Here is a 22,466-nt window from a genome sequence, read left to right as displayed (position 1 = left end):
CGCACAAAATGGGTCGGCGGTCCGGATGCGGACCGCGGTCCGCCATTTGGCGACCCCTGATATACACCATACCATACCATATACATACACATATACCATACCATATACATACCACATACCATACCATATACCATAAACATACTTATATAGAGACTCAGATATAGAGATAACATCTATAGGTCAGGAACAAAACTCGTGATAAACACACAAATAAATACCCCTGCCGAGATTCGAACCCGGGAACTCCTGCATCGTAGGCAAGGGTCCCTACTTGTTGAGGGGGATTTAAATCTTCTCGGGTCAGAGGTGTAGGGTTAGAGCCGGTGCAGCTTTATTTGACGTTCATAATAGCGCATTGTAATATGCCTACTTGAATAATAAACTATCTTTATCTTACTGAATAGGATAAGAAGCCATTCGAGAGATCCAAAACTTAGGTACCTAAAGATAACAATTAGGTTTAGGTTTAGGTTTAAAGAACTTTATTCTCATAAAGAATTATATAATTCACTTACATGAGAAAATTCACATGTTAAAACTAAGTCTAAGCATACAGTGTACACAAAAAACATGTTATTAAATTCATAGTGGGTAGAAATGCATTACAAGATACTTATTACTAAACTAGTTTCTCGCTCATTCAGTTCCTCCAACGCACGTGAAGTCTCATTGACCATCGGCATATACATAACATTCAAAAACGTGTGTAATGACAGGTTTGCTATTTAATACTTTACTATAAATGTTGTATTAACTTGTAAAAGAGTCCTTGAGGCCTACTTGCAGAATATATATTTTTATATTTATAGCAGATTATATTAGTGGAAAAATTCATAAAATTTATTTTTCAAAACGCGGTTAGCACGAAAAACGTATTGGAGAGCGTGATAAATATGTACAGTACCTACTGCACGTCCAACAGTTTTCATTTAATCCATCAAAGGTAGAAAACAGTTATTTCACATTGCCGTGAAACATTTTTTCTACTACTAACAACCATTAAAAGTATTTTTGATAATGACCAATTTTAAAAACACAACTTTTCCAGAGCCGCGAGTGCGAATCTACCCAACAGCATGCATGCAAAGTTACCTAGTTTGAGGACAACACACACCAAACTCATTACTAAATTGCTTGTAGGTACTAGTATTTTCATAGAAATTCAGTTGTAAGATTTTCCAAACTCAGAGCTGGGTTCTTTGAACTTTCAATTCCACTTTTGCTAGTGCTCAAGTCGGATGGCTCTCAACTTATATTTCTGATAAGCCATTCATATTTCACTTGCTTTAACGAGTAAAGAGCTCTGTAACGGGCGACGAATAAAAATCTACACACATATCATAAACCTTATATGATGCCTTAAATCCGATATCAACGAAAACATTAAGATAAACTGTTTTGTTACAACAAGTTTCTTATCTGTGAAAATGTTGTCATTGCTTCATTACTACATCAAAACAAAAAAGTAGCCGAAAAAAACCTTGCGTGATTTGTGCACAAGCCCTATCTTATGGGGTATTATTTAGCCCCAAAACTTTACGTCGGTGGGAAACAAGCATACGGTACGCCTGATGGTACGAGGTTACCGTAGCGTATGGACGCCTGCAACTCCAGAGGAGTTATATGCGCGTTGGCGACCCTAACACCCCGCACCCTCGTTGAGCTCTGGCAATGGCAACCTTACTCACCGGCAGGAACACAACACTATGAGTAGGGTCTAGTATTATTTGGCTGCGGTAATAATTTTGTTAAATGAAATAAAAGAGATGAGAGACATTTGTAGGGAATCCTCATACGGTTTCTTGAGCTACGAGCTAAATAAACTATGTTACCCTACATGACCCTTCACCAGTAGGTATAGTTGTTTGCTTTGTAGCTGGCCCGCAACGGCTTATCCTTTAACCTATTATTAACTAAAACCGCGCGAGCCACTACCTGCAAAAAAGTATAATTCTAATTGGCACCTGAGCGCGGGCTAGTCCAACGCTCAAAAAAGCAGTGTAGGTGCGCTCTCCGATAACGCGCCTTTGTTCCGCATATCTCGAGGACTCATTTTAGACTGGTTCGGTAGCATTCGACTCGCCGGCACTCAGTGACCGTATAGGGACCACACAAGAAATCACAAATTATTATTCCATTTGTTCATTTTGAATTTTATTTCAGTTTTTTTTATACTACGTCGGTGGCAAACAAGCATATAGCATAAGTAACCTTTTTTGCAGGTAAAAGGCACGCGCGGTTTTAGTTAACAATATACAAAGGATAAGCCGTTGGGGGCCAGCTACAAAGCTAACAACTATACACTAAATTCGTTTAGTTTTGTTCAAATACACATTAATATTGGGACGATATCTATAACTATATATAGTTATATACTACAGTACCCCTAGTGTAAATAAATTCGATTTCGAAACGTGACGTACGCGTTTGCGTTTAGTCTCATTTTGTATTGGATTTAGAAAGAGCGCGCCAAGCGGGACGTTTTGGAAACTCAAAATCCTATACAAAATTAAACTTAAGGCAAACGCGTTCGTCACGTTACGATGTCCATTTTTACACTAGGGGTACTGAATAGTACTGATTCTCAGCGTTTGACTCGCTGTTCAATTAAACATTGGGAATAGACAGTGCACCACGTAGAAATAATTCGACGTGGAACAATCGGAACATTCATCGAATACCTTCCATGTTATTCTCAAAGGGAATGAATGGCTGCATTAAATGTCTCAAGCAAATGGAGGTATTATTCGACATTTCGTTAGTAAAGTCATTTCCTTTCATTGTATTTTAAGAGGCTGTCAACAAAACAATGTTACTTAAACAGTTTTTTAAGAAAGACTATTTGTTTTAGTCAAGTAAGAAAAATATATGTTCATATTAATTATATTTCAAAGACCGTGGTTGTACTCGATACATGATTGAACGAAATCGGCTCGATAGAAAATAATTGCTAAGATTGGTCTTAAAATCACAATTAAACGGTTTTATGTTTTGACTTATGGGTCTGCAATTAAAATCACAATTTCAAAACATTTATATCTAAACCGTGGTTGAGTAAAATATTACACTAATAATCCACTTTTTTTTATTTAAATATTTTTCTTATTATTCCCTTGCCCAGGCCCAGTAACATGCGACAGTGCTATCTCATTTACTCCGATAGAAATAGACAGTTTAGGTATTGACAGCCTCTTAAAGAGAACTCAATACAAATTCCAGAGATGCAAAAAGCAATTTGCCGGAACACCATATATCGCATTTACTTTATTTTTTTAAATGAGTCGGAAATCGATGACACGCGCCTCTTGCGGCACATTTGCTCATCTACAAATTCAACAATAGTCTCTCTGGCACTAATACTTGTGCGGACACCGGACAAGTCTGAGCGAAATATGCAGTTTTAGTTATTCGATCTGTTTCCGATATACTGATCTCATCTGTTACTGATCTGTCAGTGTCAGAAGTGACATTTGTTCAACCAAAAGCGTCACTTTTGACACTGACAAATTGAAATCATATCGGAAACAGATCGAATAATTAAAACTCGAATTGGCCTAGAACGCACAAAAGAGCTAACAGATATCATTCCAATATCAGTTTGTAATGCGCGTTCAAATTGGCCTGTAAATGTTAATAACTCAAATTTGGGTAATTTAAGTCATTGTCATTATTTAATTCCATTCGAATTTTGATATTACACATTTTATTTAATGCCTATCAGTTATATTAATCTTACTGATAATTTCCGGTCGGTATCAGAAAATTGGTAAAGGTAGTTCGTGAGACTTGCTCAAGGGAGACTAGAACCGATTCAATTTCATTAAAAAAGTGTCAAAATTTAATTTTAATTTTATCCACATTCCAACATCTTCTATTAACTAATGGGTACATTTGAGAATGACACATGTGTATGCTAAGAAATATTTATTTTTCTTATAAAATGGTTTAAGTCCCCCTCTAGGGCAAGTATTTTTTTAGAAGATTAATTCTTTGTTGGTCTCTTGTGAGGAAATTCTTCCTTTTTTTATAGTGGAGTATGTTGAAACAAGATTGGCATTGCAGGTTGAGCGAGAAAATAACCACGTCTATAGAACCAGGGATTACATTATACAAGATACACACCAAAGGAACAGTTCTCTGCGTTGTTATTACTGAACAATTGGTCAGGATTCAATGCCATTGTATAAGCATGTGGTGAGCAACATGATTTTCATTGTTGACTCGTGTTTAAGATTAGGAAACCGCTCAAAAAACAACAATACCTTACCACTAAAATGTCCTTCTTAAAAAAACAAGCGTGTTGTAAAGGGCCAATATGAGACTGGAAAACGCGGGCATACTTTACACAAAGAGGCAAAAGAAACCCAGTAAAAAAAAATAGTAAAGAGACGAGTCATCCAAACATTTTAGTAACCCTTTAAGTATTTGGGTATTGGGTATTATTAATGTGACTCGTGCATTTTCCTTTCGCCATACAACCATTGGTGAAGTGCAAATCTTTAAAATTATGGTTATTAAACTGTTGAGTGACGTCGTTTTTAGGGTTCCGTAGCCAAATGGCAAAAACCGGAACCCTTATAGATTCGTCATGTCCGTCTGTCTGTCCGTTAATGTCACAGCCACTTTTTTCCGAAACTATAAGAACTATACTGTTCAAACTTGGTAAGTAGATGTATTCTATGAACAGCATTAAGATTTTCACACAAAAATGGAAAAAAAAAACAATAAATTTGGGGGTTCCCCATACCTCGAACTGAAACTCAAAAATGTTTTTTTCATCAAACCCATACGTGTGGGGTATCTATGAATAGGTCTTCAAAAATGATATTGAGGTTTCTACTATCATTTTTTTTCTAAATTGAATAGTTTGCGCGAGAGACACTTCCAAAGTGGTAAAATGTGTGTGCCCCCCTCTAACTTCTAAAATAAGAGAATGATAAACCTAAAAAAATATATGTTGTACATTACCATGCAAACTTTCATCGAAAATTGGTTTGAACGAGATCTAGTAAGTAGTTTTTTTTTTTTATACGTCATAAATGGTACGGAACCCTTCATGGGCGTGTCCGACACGCACTTGGCCGCTTTTTTTCTGAAATATTTGCATTGCGTTGTTGTATGCTACCTACATAATTTTCTGAGAAAGAAATACACATCGCTAGAACATTGTAGAACACATGAAGTAAAGCTATGCGCAGATAGTTAGGTATCGGGAACATTAATCACGGGTAAAACTTAATTGGACGGCCCGAACTGACAGACAGTCGCGGACTCCGCTGGAGGGCGTTCCGCTGTTACTGGTAACGTTTGTGCGATGAGCGCGTTTAAGGAAATCCAATGAAATTATTCTTATTTTAATAAAGAATAATTTATATCTTCCACTTTCAAGGAAAACTATAGCGAACCTTATTGGTATAAAAGGCTACTTTGACGAACGGGTAATTAGAGAACCCTACACTGTGCGTGGCCCGACATGCTCTTGGCCGGTTTTTTTATATATTTGATCAGCAGGTGACTAAGCTTGCTTATTCTAAACTAAAAATTTGTGTTATGATTGTAGTTGTGGGTAACGGGATCTGACTCCAAAAAAAAACAACTAAATCACTCTCACAGCTGTATTAATACAAGCGGTACAGAATCACAAGCACAAGCGGAAGAAAGATAGATGTAAATACTGTGTAACGTAAGCGAGCGATAAGCGAGCGCGGGCGCCTCGTCGAGCCGGTTGTCTGGTGTGACGTCACGGCTGCGTGTCCACCGCGCCGGAGATTCGATTTGTATCTACGTTGATTTTAATGTGTTTATTTATGTATATATTATATAATAGGCCTTTTCATCTGCGTGAGATGTTTTAAGCAGTATATATTGCATGTGCGTTATTATAGTGAAAGTGAGTATTTATATATTTATTTATATTTATGTATGTAAGTGTTTTATATGATTTATATATTTAGTTATGTTTACTATGTAAGTAGGTATACATGTAATATTTATGTATATAAGTAATATGTATTTATAAGTATATAGATGGGTGGCATTGCCACATGATGACCAATTACCAAAAAACTACATTTTCTTAAATCGTCTATTTTTGTCTCTTTGTTAACTTAGACATTTGTACAGATATTTAAGATATGAGCAACAATCTGAAAAAAAGATACCTTCAAACCTCCCGCCCCCCTCCCTACACTCTCAGCACAACCCCCTCCCTCGAGTACGTTTAGTATATTCATCGGACACCACAAGGTATAATTGTACCAATTATTTCCCCTGATTGTCCATATTCAGGTTAATTTTCTTGAACTAGTGTGTAAGCGCGAAAGTAACGGGCATAGTGAAGAAGAAGGTGTTGGGTGCATGTGAAATCAAAAATAAGGCGTGTAATAAATAATTACCGATATTGCCTAAGCGCCCACACACAAGCACCGTCTAGCGTGTAAAATACTAGCGTCCCTCGCAAAACGCCGACGCTCGCAACTTCAAATATGCTGCGCAAGTGTTTGCTGCTTATAGTGAGCGCACAGATCACCTCCGGTAGACTACTAACTTGAGCTATATTTCCGACTGTTGCCAGGGACTCTTGGGTACTGATGTGCCGTCGGAAACTTTCCAAAATTGCGAAATTTTCACATGGTAAAATTTCGATAACTTCTCATATTTATGTATGGTAATTGAAATTTTCTATTTCCAAAATTAATGTTTCCTTTGATTCATGTGAAGTTTTTCATAAAACCTTTTAGACATTTTCCGCAACTTGCACGTTTGTACTCTGGGTCCTAATGTTTCGTTTAATGAAAAGTCACATTTATATTGCAAAAGTCATACATCATATATCATGTGACCGTCTAGCAAGAATGGATTCCGATAAGAGTAGCTCGCTATGAGCTGCAGCGTTCGTGTCGTGAACGAGTCGTTAGTAAATTTCGTCGCAGAATTGCAGTTTATGAATTACAAACGAAACTCGCGCTTAGCGTCTACCTATGTGTTTTATACTTAAAATATGATACATTTGATTTTTCAGACATGGAATACCCTAGATTTTTTTGCTTATTTTTAGTGATGGGCATTCCTATTAGGTTACAAAAGGGAAAAAAATAGTTTACTTGAAGATATATTTGGCCTTGCCAAGATAAAAGTACGACGTTACGAGTCGTAAACCTTTTTATATTTAACTTGCCCTGTTGGTTATTTTGATAGTGTGGGTCAACTCTTGGTAGGTAAATTTGACCCATTCCTCGATTTCCGATTGAGGTAAAATTTTGCATTAGTACGAGCGTCTACACGTGGTGAATTCTAATCATTTAACATGCTTTGTCTATTGTATAGTTGTCTGTGAGCAAGAGCCTTAATGAGAAATCTGCTTATATCTAGTATTAGCGATGAGTTCTTAACAAACTTACCGTGTAGTTTATTACATACATTAATGTTACGTAGTCATCAGTTCTCTAATGAGCGCTCTAGTTAACCTTGTTCGATAATATCGATATTAGTTGGGGTTAAACAGGTATAATTTTACAATTTATTTGGAGTACCGTAAAATGGTCGTGCTTTGCCCCAACATTTGCTTCAAATTAAATAAATTATTCATTAAATATATTCAGATAAATTGATATCAAGGAGAACATCTTATCTAACCTAGTTTTATCAGTAAATCAACATTATGAAATATCTTATGATACACGTTAAGCACAAATAAGGAGCAAAAGGTACCAAGTTTTTGGGGTATCTTTGCTCCTGCCAATACTTTCTTTATGTGACTTATCGCAAAAAAATACGACGTTATACTTTCCAGGCGTTTCAGGTAGTGCGCACAATAAAATTGGTGAACGTGGGTGAACGAACGTCAACTGTGGAATCATGGAAAACAATTTGTTTTGTAAACCGTTTTTTTGTGTGTTTTCTATAAGTGCCTCTGTGTGATATTTATTTTTGTAATATATGGCGTTCTAGGCTTAAAGGGCCCTTATGCTCCATGTGCATACCTAAGGAGTCTAAGGACTCTGATGGAAAGCCACACTTAATGTAGGTACCCATATGTATTATGGGTAGTGGCATCACCGAATGGGCCCTACGGAAGGCCAGCGCTGGTTCATATCATATAGCTTAGCATTATGCTGAGTTGCGTCCATTTTTGATGCCCACTTAATGTTCTGTTTCTCTGCTTATGTTCTCTGTACGTGTTGGTACATGTTTTGTGATTGTGGCGAATAAATACCCTTTATCTATGTCTTTATTTTTAATAACTAGCTTAAGCGTTTACAGTCAAAATGGTTCTATTGAAATGTCTTGATTAATGCAGTTGTTTTTATTTAGACCAATGTTGGATTGGCATCCCATTAGTGTCAACACGGCCAACAGCGCCGTAAATAAAGGCCGTAGTTCACCGGGACACCACGGCGGCTCAACCAGTCGCCGGACACTAACAAAATAGCAGCTCTATGAAGGGTATCTCACCTGGCGTCCGCTTGGTTACGCAACCACCAGTGTCCCGGTGAGATATCCTAGAGATATAGCCCTAACACATGACTCTCCACACACAACACACACACACGAGACTCACCTGTCCGTGGTTGACGAACCCATGCCTCACGGCGATGTCATCCACGTGTTGCGCCCCGGCGGGCACGTGCACAGCGAACTGGTTGTGGTACATGCTCTCGCGCACCGCGCCGCTCCACCCCAGCACCGCGAGCAGCGCCAGCGCGCGCCATGACTGACACATGACACTTGGTATCACTCACGCACACAACCACATCAGGGTCCACTCACACAACTTTGCACTGTGTTCTTGAGGCTCCAACGGTGTTCATCCCACTTTTGATAACCTGTAAAGAAAAACAATATTTACTTTACGATAATATTGATTGCGCGGGTTTTTTTCGGACATTGCCACTTTTGAATTTTTGGCTGACGGTAATATTGTAGATACCCGTCATTAGATTTTTTTATGAGTTGGTATAGTTACTTCGAAAGCCGATGGCGTTAAAAGAGGAATTAAGATGCGCAATTAAAAAAATAATAGGTGACCATCAGTTTTCACAATAAATATGCTTCTAGCACAAATACCTATATTTGTTACCAAAGCCACGATGATAATGATAACATTAAATAAAGACGTCGAATACGAAATGACGTGGCACAATAATTAAATATAACTTACTAACATTGATACCGGCCGTCCGCCTCGTAATGATAATTTAGAAGAGTATTTTTTCGAGAGGCGTAACTGCTGTACATACTTATTAGTATATATTCTTTGCTCCCTGATCAAAAGGCTTAATTAAAATGCGCCGTAATTGGTCCGCTCCGCTTTCGAACACAAGAGGCGAGAGATATTAAAATTTAATAAAGTGATATTCCCTCGCCGCATTTTATTTCTAGCTTTATTTTAACGTTCCATAAATATAAAGCGAAAATTTGGGACACGACAAACATATTTGCAGGAGCGGCGTAGGGTAACCACTTAATTTTTAAAGTCCTAGCCCTGATACTTGAAGAATATACCTGGCTCGTACACTTTGGCTCAATGTAATTTCACTTTACTGACTGTTCCATTAAAATCACTCAATCGAAATCATAAAGAAGTTTTAACAGTTTACGCTTGCAAAGTCGACGTCTTAAAGGCCTTTGCATATTGCAATTGGTAATATATACTTAATTGTATTTTTTATTAAACGTCAGGAGTAAGTACTGTGTTGTAATTCAATAACGGTACGGCCTACCTACTAAAAATATCAGTTTTTCATTTAATTGACAGTCACTTCAAACATTTTGTATTTATTTATGTCAAGAGACAACATCCCCTGATGCGCTAGGTTTAAGAGCCCTTAATCCTTGGAGCGTTCTCCGATTTCACGAAATAACGCTCGATAGATGGCGTTGGCGCTCGGTACGCGAGCGCCGGCAACGCGACGCGCGTTTCAATGCAGACTAGAATAATCTTGATAGTTTTCAATATAATTTCAAGCAACATTAATTTTAGTGTCATATGATATCATATGGGCACTCTTTATTTTATTGTATATGCACAATAGTTTTTTTTTAATGTACACTACTACTAAGTGTACAGACTACAGAGTGTACTATAACCCTTGCTCTTTATTCTGTCTCTTTCACACCAATGGAAAATGAAGAAGTTACTAAATGACTGCAGGTATAAATAAAGTATATTAGTGCGATAGAGAGACAGATAGTGTTTCGTTGTCGCATCGTAAACGATTGGCATGTTGGCCACACACTTGCTTAGTGCCTAGCCAAAATACCAATCGTTTGCGTATATTAGTGCGATAGAGAGAGAGTAGTGTTTCGTTGTCGTATCGTAAACGATTGGCATGTTGGCTACGCACCCATGATACCTAGCCAAGAAGCCAATCGATTGCGCATATTAGTGCGATAGAGAGACAGATAGTGTTTCCTTGTCGTATCGTAAACGTTTGGCATGTTGGCTACGCACCCATGCTGCCCAGCCAAGATGCCAATCGTTTGTGCATATTAGTACGAGAGAGAGACAGATAGTGTTTCGTTGTCGTATCGATTGGCATGGTGGCTACGCACCCATGCTGCGTAGTCAAGATGCCAATCGTTTGCGCACATTAGTGCTATAGAGTTTCAGTGTTATTTGAAATCACGTTAGGGTTTGTATTATTATTTTTGACCCGAATGAAGTCCATCCAGGTTCTTATGATGGAGTCAGGAGTTGGTCACCAGAACTCCTAATCTACTCATTATAATTCCATCGTGCTTGGGCTCAAAAGATTTGCCCTGACGAACACCATCGATCTAGATGAGGTCCAGGGTCTCATGACGGAGTCAGGAGTTGGTCACCAGAACTCCCCAGAACTCCTAATCTACTCATCATAACTCCATCGAGTTTGGGCTCAATAGATTTACCCTGATGAGCACCATCAATCTAGATGAAGTCCAGGATCTCATGATGGAGTCAGGAGTAGGTCACTAGAACTCCTAATCTACTCATTATAATTCCATCGTATTCGAGCTCAATAGATTTGCCCTGACGAGTACCATCGATCTAAATGAAGTCCAGGGTCTCATGATGGAGTCAGGAGTTGGTCACCAGAACTCCTAATCTACTCATTATAATTCCATCGTGTTTGGGCTCAAAAGATTTGCCCTGACGAGTACCATCGATCTAGATGAAGTCCAGGGTCTCATGATGGAGTCAGGAGTTGGTCACCATAATTCCTAATCTACTCATCATAACTCCATCGTGTTTGGGCTCAATAGATTTGCCCTCACGAGCACCATCAATCTAGATGATGTTCAGGGTCTCATGATGGAGTCAGGAGTTGGTCACTAGAACTCCTAATCTACTCATTATAATTCCATCGTGTTTGGGCTCAAAAGATTTGCCCTGACGAGTACCATCGATCTAGATGAAGTCCAGGGTCTCATGATGGAGTCAGGAGTTGGTCACCATAATTCCTAATCTACTCATCATAACTCCATCGTGTTTGGGCTCAATAGATTTGCCCTCACGAGCACCATTAATCTAGATGATGTTCAGGGTCTCATGATGGAGTCAGGAGTTGGTCACTAGAACTCCTAATCTACTCATTATAATTCCATCGTGTTTGGGCTCAAAAGATTTGCCCTGACGAGTACCATCGATCTAGATGAAGTCCAGGGTCTCATGATGGAGTCAGGAGTTGGTCACCAGAACTCGTAATCTATTTATCATAACTCCATCGTGTTTGGGCTCAATAGATTTACTCCGACAAGCACCATCAAATTACCATTATGATGAATGGATAAGGAATTCTGGTGACCAACTACTGAGTCCATCATGAGACCCTCGACTTAATCTAGATCAATGGTACTCGTCAGGGCAAATCTTTTGAGCCCAAACACGATGGAGTTATGATGAATAGACTAGGAGTTCTGGTGATCAACTCCTGAGTCCATCATGAGACCCTGGACCTGATCTAGATTGATGGTGCTCGTCAGGGCAACTCTATTGAGCCCATACACGATGGAGTTATGATGAGTAGATTAGGAGTTCTGGTGACCAACTCCTGACTCCATCATGAGACCCTGGACCTCATCTAGATCGATGGTGCTCGTCAGGGCAAATCTTTTTAGCCCAAACACGTTGGAATTATAATGAGTAGATTAGGAGTTCTAGTGACCAACTCCTGACTCCATCATGAGACCCTGGACTTTATCTAGATTGATGATGCTCGTCAGGGCAAATCTATTGAGCCCAAACACGATGAGGTTATGATGAGTAGTTTAGGAGTTCTGGTGACCAACTCCTGACTCCATCATGAGACCCTGGACCTCATCTAGATCGATGGTGTTCATCAGGGCAAATCTATTGAGCCCAAACACGATGGAGTTATGATGAGTAGATTAGGAGTTCTGGTGACCAACTCCTGACTCCATCATGAGACCCTGGACCTCATCTAGATCGATGGTGCTCATCAGGGCAAATCTTTTGAGCCCAAACACGTTGGAATTATAATGAGTAGATTAGGAGTTCTAGTGACCAACTCCTGACTCCATCATGAGACCCTGGACTTTATCTAGATTGATGATGCTCGCCAGGGCAAATCTATTGAGCCCGAACACGATGAGGTTATAATGAGTAGATTAGGAGTTCTGGTGACCAACTCCTGACTCCATCATGAGACCCTGGGCCTCATCTAGATCGATGGTGTTCATCAGGGCAAATCTATTGAGCCCAAACACGATGGAGTTATGATGAGTAGATTAGGAGTTCTGGTAACCAGCTCCTGACTCCATCATGAGACCCTGGACCTCATCTAGATTGATGGTGGTCGTCAGGGCAACTCTATTGAACCCAAACACGATGGAGTTATGATGAGTAGATTAGGAGTTCTGGTGACCAGCTCCTGACTCCATCATAAGACCCTGGACCTCATCTAGATTGAAGGTGCTCGTCAGGGCAACTCTATTGAGCCCAAACACGATGGAGTTATGATGAGTAGAGTAGGAGTTCTGGTGACCAACTCCTGACTCCATCATGAGACCCTGGACCTCATCTAGATCGATGGTGCTCATCAGGGCAAATCTTTTGAGCCCAAACACGTTGGAATTATAATGATTAGATTAGGAGTTCTAGTGACCAACTCCTGACTCCATCATGAGACCCTGGACTTTATCTAGATTGATGATGCTCGTCAGGGCAAATCTATTGAGCCCGAACACGATGAGGTTATGATGAGTAGTTTAGGAGTTCTGGTGACCAACTCCTGACTCCATCATGAGACCCTGGGCCTCATCTAGATCGATGGTGTTCATCAGGGCAAATCTATTGAGCCCAAACACGATGGAGTTATGATGAGTAGATTAGGAGTTCTGGTGACCAGCTCCTGACTCCATCATGAGACCCTGGACCTCATCTAGATTGATGGTGCTCGTCAGGGCAACTCTATTGAACCCAAACACGATGGAGTTATGATGAGTAGATTAGGAGTTCTGGTGACCAGCTCCTGACTCCATCATGAGACCCTGGACCTCATCTAGATTGAAGGTGCTCATCAGGGCAACTCTGTTGAGCCTAAACACGATGGAATTATAATGAGTAGATTAGGAGTTCTAGTGACCAACTCCTGACTCCATCATGAGACCCTGGACCTCATCTAGATCGATGGTGTTCGTCAGGGCAAATCTTTTGAGCCCAAACACGATGGGATTATAATTAGTAGATTAGGAGTTCTGGTGACCAACTCCTGACTCCATCATGAGAACTTGGACTTCATCCGGGTCAAAAATAATAATGCAAACCCTAACGTAATTTCAAGTGAAAATGCGTTTTTCAGAAAATCGCAGCCAAATAACACTAGACCTTACTCATAGTGTTGTGTTCCTGCCGGTGAGTAAGGTTGCCAGAGCTCAACGAGGGGCGGGAGGGGGTTAGGGTCGGCAACGCGCATGTAACTCCTCTGGAGTTGCAGGCGTACATATGCGGGCCGTACGCTTGTTTGCCACCGACTTAGTATTAAAAAAAAAGTAACACTGAAAATCCATCAATAAGCGAGTCTGTTAGGCATACTGTAAAAAATGAACTTTTATTAAGATTTTCTAATCGCAGTATATAGCACTTCTCGGAACTCCGTAGCTGATTACGATCGCAACGAATGCCTGACAATCGAGCACAGGTCCGTCCTCTAAGTGCGCTCCGCGCGGACTGAGAGCGGGGCGTCGCTGCTGCGTGATTTATACTTGTTTTAAAAAAATATAAATTTACGGCAATGTAGGTCCCATAGTTACGATTTTTTTTTATAGGTTAACATAAAGTTACAGTTTGCTATAATATTATTTTTAAAGCAAAATATGCGTACAATTTGCGGAAATAAAATATAATAAAACCCTGTTTTCGACAAAAAAATGAAGAAAACTCGGAAGGTATTTTATCAGTTTTTTCAAATGAATCTTCGATTGTTAATCATTCCAGCCCCTCGTACGAGATATGTTGAATCAAATTGTAGTCATTCATGTACCAAATGATTCTTGTTTATAGCAAAATTTGGAAAAGACTCCCAAAAAACCTCATTAAAAAAAAGGTTTAAAAGAGAAAATGAAAATTTGAACTGTTGGAGCCCCTAGTTTAGGAAACGATTATTTAAGTACGTTATCAGTTTTTGAACAAATACTAATAGTTACGTCGTAATCTTGAATGAAAAAGGAAGCATTTTACAAAATACGCTCGTCTGTAGGAATAAGGACTCTTAAGCCACGAAAAGTTGTATCATAACAAACAGAATTATGTGCGTTGCTATTTTTAAACCTCTCGCGTCAAATGATGGTTCCTATTACAGTTCCTTCAAATCTCTTCTGGTTAGGCTTAATATAAAAAATCGGCAAGTGCGAGTCGGACTCGCCCACCGAGGGTTCCGTACTTTTTAGTATTTGTTGTTGTACCTATAGCGGCAACAGAAATACATAATCTGTGAAAATTTCAACTGTCTCACGGTTCACGGTTCATGAGATACAACCTGGTGACAGACGGACAGACGGACGGACGGACAGCGGAGTCTTAGTAATAGGGTCCCGTTTAACCGTTACCGTTCCCATTGGGTACGGAACCCTAAAAATTTAAGACACATATGTTTTTAGCGTATTTGTGTTACTTAAATGTTACATTTCTAAAAAAAATGTTCTAAAGATCCAAAGATCGTTTAGAAACATTTTACGTGACCGCTACTCCATATAAAAATGAAACTGTCATAAGACCCATCATTCAACGCGAGATAGTGGAAGAGGGAAAATCCCGACGCCTGGTGACCCTAAGCAGCGGCAAATCACGCGCCAGATAAACGCAATAAGCGAACGCAACGCGAACAAGTTAAAAGAATCCGAGGGGAATCCCTAGATAATCCAGATAAGCCACGCGGGGAAAGTATGAAACGCCTGACCGTGAATATATCAAAAATATTTATGAATTTTTATTTGGAAATTTATCCAACGTCCAGACAGAGTAGATTTATTTAGAGTAGTTCATCTTCAAACAAAATATATTACATACATGGGGTCATGCGTGTATCGTTGGCTGTTTATAGCTTATGTACGCCTGCAACTCCAGAGGAGTTAAATGCGTGTTGTCGACCCTAGATCCGCTGTACCACACAAAGCGAGATGACATTCACAACGCCCATACCTATCTTTTGGACGTAGTTTAAGGACAGCCCGGGTCCAAACCCTAAATGGGAGCAGGACAAAGAAGAAGAGATGAAGGTCGCGCGTAGTTTATGTACAAATAACGGCACCGATATTTCTTCAAAAGTGACACTGCGAGAACTAACAAACGGCTGAATATAAGTTACTTTCATTGTCCCTAAACTGTGCTAGAGCTAAACCTTTGAACATTTTTTGGGTCTGGTTTCGCTTGAATGGTTTTATATGTATCATACTCGTTGTACTTTACGGTAGAGATGAAAGTCCGGGAAATATTGTAAGGTCAAATATTGTCAAGGTAGTAAGTATTGATAATTTCATACAATTATTTATGATTTACTCTCGTCTGTGTTTGATGAGGATCCTGATCGAATTTTTAGTCATAAGTATTTTTGCATTTTTTCGAGAGCGATTTTTACTGTTTTATTCGGCGCGACTGAAGGTTGAACAATTTGAACTCAGGATTTTTAACCGCCAACACATACAAAAGGCTAATTTTAATATCGCACTTTCAAACTATTCAAATATCACACGTATTCAGGTGCTTATATTAAAGCAGAATAAGTAATATAGCCGTAAAACACATGGAGATATTGCGCACAGCACCGCAGTGCAGACTTCAGCTCTTTATGGTTATGCCGCAAGCAAAGCATCGCGCAAGATAACCTTCTAGAATTCAATTCACTTCTTAGTTCATACATTCAGTCATTTCAATTTGTAAGGAAAACTTTGCAATTAAAATAGGTACTAATTGCAAAAATGAGTGGATGTGATTTAAGTGTACTATATTCAAACTAATAATTTAAATTCGACCCAATTCATAAAAACCTATCTGCATTTTTTTGGCCAATTTTAAAGTTGGCAGTTGTACTTGCTATCAGTGAGAAAAAGAATATTAAACTAAAAATCTCGATCACTACATCACAAGTAGATGACCTCAACTCTGGTTCGTGCATGACCTCAACTCTGGTGCCGTGCCGGTACCTAAGTATAAAGCAAAAAGCAAAATATTTTTCAACAGCGGTACCCGTGCTATAAAGATTAGAAAAGAAAATATATATAATAATATGCACGTTTGCACTGATGAAGTATAAGTACTAGTAGTCTAATTATTTTACTTTTTCCGGTTAAGATTAAAGAAGTCCGCAGAGTCCGCTCTTCTCGTAAGTCAAATAATTCGAAAAAGCGCTCGTTTTTGGCAGTTTTCTAATTATAACTTAATTTTTCCTTATCTTTGAAAAATGTCACTTTAAAAGCAAAAGAAATAATTGTTAATGTAAGCCCCTCACAATAACATCGAAAATAATTGTATTAAAATGGAAAACAAATTAAATTAAGCGGTGCAAATTTAATTTATAAGAGTTGTATTTACTCGGGAAAATTAAGGTTACACAAAGGCCTTAAAAACACAAGAACAATATTTATGTATGTTCAAGAGTGTAATTCCAACCGTATAACAATCTAGTGTGAGGCGATGGTTCAGTCGAACCAGGATACGAATTAAAAAATTTAAAAATCATTATGATGGCCGCACTAGTCTAAGTGACAGAATGAAAATCACAATGTCTGTCTTTTCCGATCGCGCGTGTTAAAAATTGCATTTACTTTAATACTCCGGCATCATATGTTCGATGGAGTAGTTCAACTGTTTACTTAACATTTGATGAACCTTTAAGGATATCTAGACAGATTTAGACTGGCCGAGAAGTGGAGTAACACAAGCATTAAGAATACAAGGCCGAAATACCCTCGCACGGCTCGACCCGCAGGGACAGAATTTAAAAGGTGTACCACTGGAATTAATTTGAAGCTATCATTGGGATAATTCCATTAGGCGCATCGGAACAAGGGAACGGAAATGTTTACGGGCTAATAACGAGGGCGTACATATTTAAATCGCGCGTAAATATCAATTAAGGTATTAAAACGTTGGTCTAACGATTTTGGCAAGGAAACCAGAGTACCTAATGTAGTATATAAGTAAAAAAGTAATATTATTACTTTTAGAAGCTCCAAGCATAGCTATGGTTAATGTACACCAAATAGTGTATCAATATTTTCTATTACGTGTATGTTAATTTTAATATCAAAAGAGGAAAATGAGGACTAAGTTTGTAAGGAGAAGCAGCAGTAGCGCGCGTTGCCCCCGTTCCTCTTATGACCATATTCGTAATGCTACAATCTGTGAAAAAACAAAGTCATATAAGCCACTCATATAGACAAAAAGAAAATGCAATAAGTCACGTTCAAGGTATCTAAAAAAAACAAATAAGAACAACAATTTTTAAAAGTAAAAGAAACATTGGTTTGATTAAATGTAGCAGTATTTTCGCGTCGAAGGAACAGCTGTTGCGGATAAAGTACGGCGCTGTCGCATCTCCGACTAAAACCTAGGCTAGGCTAAAACCTAGCTCGCTAGACTCGCTAGTAATGCCGCTCGGTTTATCGGCACCGGCAGGAAATAGGGTTGCTAGATTCCAATGTCTGAATTCCTGACAATTCCTAGATTGTTAATAAAATCATACTTTAATTAGAAGAGGCGGATCTAACCATGTGTTGGGCGGTAAGTTGGAAAGCTAAAATACTCTGATAAATAGTGATGAAAAGGCTAAAAAATTAGCTGTCTGTCTAGACCATTGTCACTTATACTTTAACAATCTTCTTCTTTATTTGCCATGCCCTAAAGGACGTCGGCGACCACCTTTGCCATCTCCCTCCTGCTCTTTGCCATTATAGCCAGAATGGCTGCGTTATTCACGTTGTCACGGTTAGGATCTAATTTACTAACTAAGAGAGAGAAATGAGTACACTAGATTCGTCCATTTTTTAATGTTGTCAAGCCAGATGACCTTGCTTCTTCCCTTTTCCCCTCTCGCCATCATTTTTTCCTTCCAATATTAGTTGTAGTATATTATATTTGTCATTTCTGTATATATGTCCAAAATATGGTATTTTCTTTTTTTCACCGTGACCTAAATCTCCAACTAAGAAGTTACTACTACGTTACTAAGTTACTACTTAAAAGAATGAAGACATTCTTTTAAGTAAGTACTTTCTTTCAAATTCGTAATTCTTCGGTCCAGGATATTTTACCATGCTCCTATCCAGCCACATTTCAAATGCGTCTATTATCTTTTCCATCGCTTTAACAATGCCGATATCATAATTTTCAATCATCGGGTGCCAAATGTGAATACACACTATTGCATTTCGAATTTAGGAAAAATAATCAAATTGGTACGTGCGGTGGATACAATGTACAATTTGACCAAAATCACCAGTGACAAAGTCTATATAAAGAAAAACCTGATACGAGTATTTCGGGTTTCCATTAAACCATCTTATATACAAGGTCCGTAGAAACAATCAAAAACACAGAATTGTTCGTCTGCTAACCCTACACAAAAGCCGTCCCATAATAGCTACACACCGGTGTTATTCTCTACTACACTATAAAGATGGGGCAAATTTATGCGTACACAAATATATTACCATAAATTTTGAGTGGAAATATGTACGAGTACGCGCCCAAATAAATGCATCCGTGCAATTACCCCGTGTTCAGTATAATTAAAATATTCCATGGTATCCGTACGGAAAACAAACTGAGTTACCCGAAAGTTAATTTAAAAGGATACACTTTTAACATCTGAATTGAAGCCAACACTTTGTTAATTTCACGTTTTGAAAATGACGTGGGTTCAATCACACCTCGGTTATCCTGTTTAGAGCAGATAAAAATCGTTCTATAAAAAAATCAGGAAACATAAGTAAACATTCCGTCAGAATCGTTATCATACACAGGCAAGAGATTAAGGAATAAATTTTGTCTTTAAGGAGAGATAGTATGCCTTTAATATAATATCTATAGTGAACTTTAATCAAGCGGAGATTACCTTTTGTAAGAAGGATAGAGAACTTGTTAAAATGTAATAGAAAAACTAGAACAAGAGCGCAGCTGCTGCTCATTCATTTTCAGTTGACGGTTCGGTGTGATCAATCAATTTATCATTGGCCCCCGTTCGACGTCACCCCGTTTATGCTCCGAACGTTATTAGGATAACAAGTAAAGTGGCATATTCGCTGTCAATGGACTGGCCAGTATTGCTTACTAGGATTTTAAAAAGATACTAGATGAGCAGGAAAATTATTCTAAATTGTAATAAAGGAAGAAAATAGTCACTTAGAACCCATGGTGACAGTTCAGGACGTTCACCCACGGATTTAGTTGATATAAAATTGAGTGTAGGTAGGTACTGCAATACTGTTAGCTTAGCACCTTTGCATACAAATTTCTATGCAGGGGGGATACCTTCTCTCTGCAACTGACTGTACTTTCAGCCACAGAAAAACATTTTTATATCTCATATCATATCTCGTACTCTGAAAATGGGTCATAGTTGATCTATAAAGTGCGCAGAAAGTGATACGTTTTTGCTCTGGTGCAGAAAAGTGGTGTATACCTCTGTGTTCCCGTCCCATGAATAACTAGGTGGGAACAAAAGGAAAAATATTCTCACTGCGTTCGAGCGCCAAACTACCTCGACAGCAATGAGTGTGTTTCATCCCTTGGTTAACAATCTACTATTATCTGTGCAAACAAACGCAATTTCACAAGTTTTATAAATGGACATTTAAATGTGCTAAGCAGAAATATGCCAAATTTAGCACCTAATGTGCTAAGTTGGTAACACTGATCGCACAACCCAAATCTCACCACCTACCTACAATTAGGCGGTTATTCGCAGCATTCGAGCATCGTGGCATGAATAAAACATGCTTCTCGACTCGCAAGTACACTTCCAACAACCACTTTAAGCTGACCCGGCTGGGCGCCTGAATATAACAATAATTAGACGACAAAGGTTTCACAAATGGTTCAAGTTATTTGGGTGTTTGATACATTGCTTTTGGATATAGAGGGCAAACGAGGCATACAGTGGCGCAAATATGTGGTGACTTAGGCAAACACTGACTACTAATAACAGGACTAATTCATGATTGATATAGGTTGTTGACCACTGGAGTATCCTCGTATATGGTAACTACGAATATAGACAAAATAAGTTTTTGGCAAAAATATATTTTTGTGACAAGCTTTTATCGCTGACTGTACTTTTCTTTAGACAGGCAACTAATACTCATCGAGACAATTCTAAAAACCCCAAATACAATTAGGTTGTGTTGTTTCATCACGGAGTTCCTATGGCCACCTCCTGCCTTCATCATCAGATCAGCTCGATGGTACCATAATGTTGAATTGTCACCCGACTTACAAATTCATGTAAATTTTCAGCTTTATAGAAAATCGAGAAGTGGGTCAAATTTAGCTTCCAAGATCTGACTCACACTAACATAAAAATATATATAGGTACCTATAATATACTAACAGGGCAAGTTAAATAAAAGCTTGTAACATAATGAGCCTAATTTTTATCGCAATGTGTACTTTTCATAACTTTCTCTCTCATGAAAAAATAAGATTCCTGATTTGAACGAAAATCTAAGAAATTCGGTGGCGGAATACGTTATGGGGCAGATTTTTGAATTTCGAGTGCTCGATTTCATGTAATTCCCTTCAATTTATCTCCACTACTAGACATTTAAATTCTACTAATATAATTGAAAACGAGTGGTCAATACCACTAGATTCCCAATTTATATTGCTCGTATTTCTAAAATGTTAATTCGCTGTTTTCCACAGATTTTCGAGTGACGAATTCGAGCGCTCAAAATAAAAAATCAGCCCCCAGGAGGCGTTTTTTAAGTATACCTGATAACATGTTATGAATGTAATCTGTATTCGTAATGTATATATCTCAGATAATATCCGTGAGAAAACCAGATCAAATTTATAACGCGTTAGTACATTCAGAATACGCCTCCAGGATCAAATATACTCGAAAGAAGATCGATTCATAATACTTTTACTTATTGTATTCAATGTTACGCGGAAACATGTTTTATTGTTGATTTTTAAAGGGATGCTTAGCAATGTAAGGCGCTTACCGTGAGGCGAGAATCTGCACTTAAAATGCTATGTATAATAATGTAATACGCGCTGCACATTACAGGGATTCTGGCTTGCGACAAACGCAAGCCGACGACGGCAGGCTCGACATCAAAAGCATTTTCACAATTTTGCACCTTATTCCATGACAATAAGGTAAAATATGTATACATACTTTTGATGTTGACTGTACTAGCGGTAGTAATGGGAATATTTATGTTTGCAGCTTTATTACGGAAGCCGATTAACGGCAAACAAAATGTAACCGCAATAGCTAAGCCTTATTTATGAAACTAAAGAATCGTAGGCTATTTTTAATTGCTTTGCAATTTATGCTTTAAATGTTGCATTTTATTAAAACAGTAAATAATTCTAGTTACGTTATTAAAACATCATTAAGAAATTTTGTGAGGTCGACCATCACATCCTTTTGTAAATGTGTAATTATTTTTACATTGACTAATTGGGAAATACATGTTCAACAACACAACTACATAATATTTAGTTATTAAAATACTTGACGTAATATACCTATCTACGAAACAAAATAATTGAATTAAGACTGTAAGTATCAAAGTGATTCTTAGTAAATCTTTATACAAACTAACAAATCGCTTAGAATTCAAGTACAGACAAAACAAAGAGGTCGTCACGTTGAAACTACGAGGAAGAAGTTGTCCTAGCCAGCCAAGTTGCCCGGCGAACTTCGAAATCTGATGTTGATCTACTAACAGGTACCCTGTTGCCGATACCCTGACTTCTACACTTTGTGGGTGCTTATAGGGCTTTTAGGGTAAAG

The 22,466-nt window shown here is 38.4% G+C and overlaps 1 protein-coding gene across 3 annotated transcripts in view; it reads right to left on the bottom strand.

Annotated features, from left to right (window-relative positions):
- LOC133527193 (furin-like protease 2) overlaps window positions 1-22,466 on the bottom strand; it is a 368,596-nt gene that overhangs the window by 109,055 nt on the left and 237,075 nt on the right. For all 3 annotated transcript variants that reach the window (XM_061864092.1, XM_061864091.1, XM_061864093.1), the window contains one exon: window positions 8,561-8,825. In XM_061864092.1, coding sequence (XP_061720076.1) covers window positions 8,561-8,722 — 162 coding nt within the window. In that variant the 5' untranslated portion in view covers window positions 8,723-8,825. The remainder of the gene's footprint in view (window positions 1-8,560; window positions 8,826-22,466) is intronic.

Source organism: Cydia pomonella, chromosome 17, assembly GCF_033807575.1.
Source record: "Cydia pomonella isolate Wapato2018A chromosome 17, ilCydPomo1, whole genome shotgun sequence".
NCBI classification, from domain to species: Eukaryota; Metazoa; Arthropoda; class Insecta; order Lepidoptera; family Tortricidae; genus Cydia; species Cydia pomonella.
This window is presented reverse-complemented; position numbering and strand designations above follow the sequence as displayed.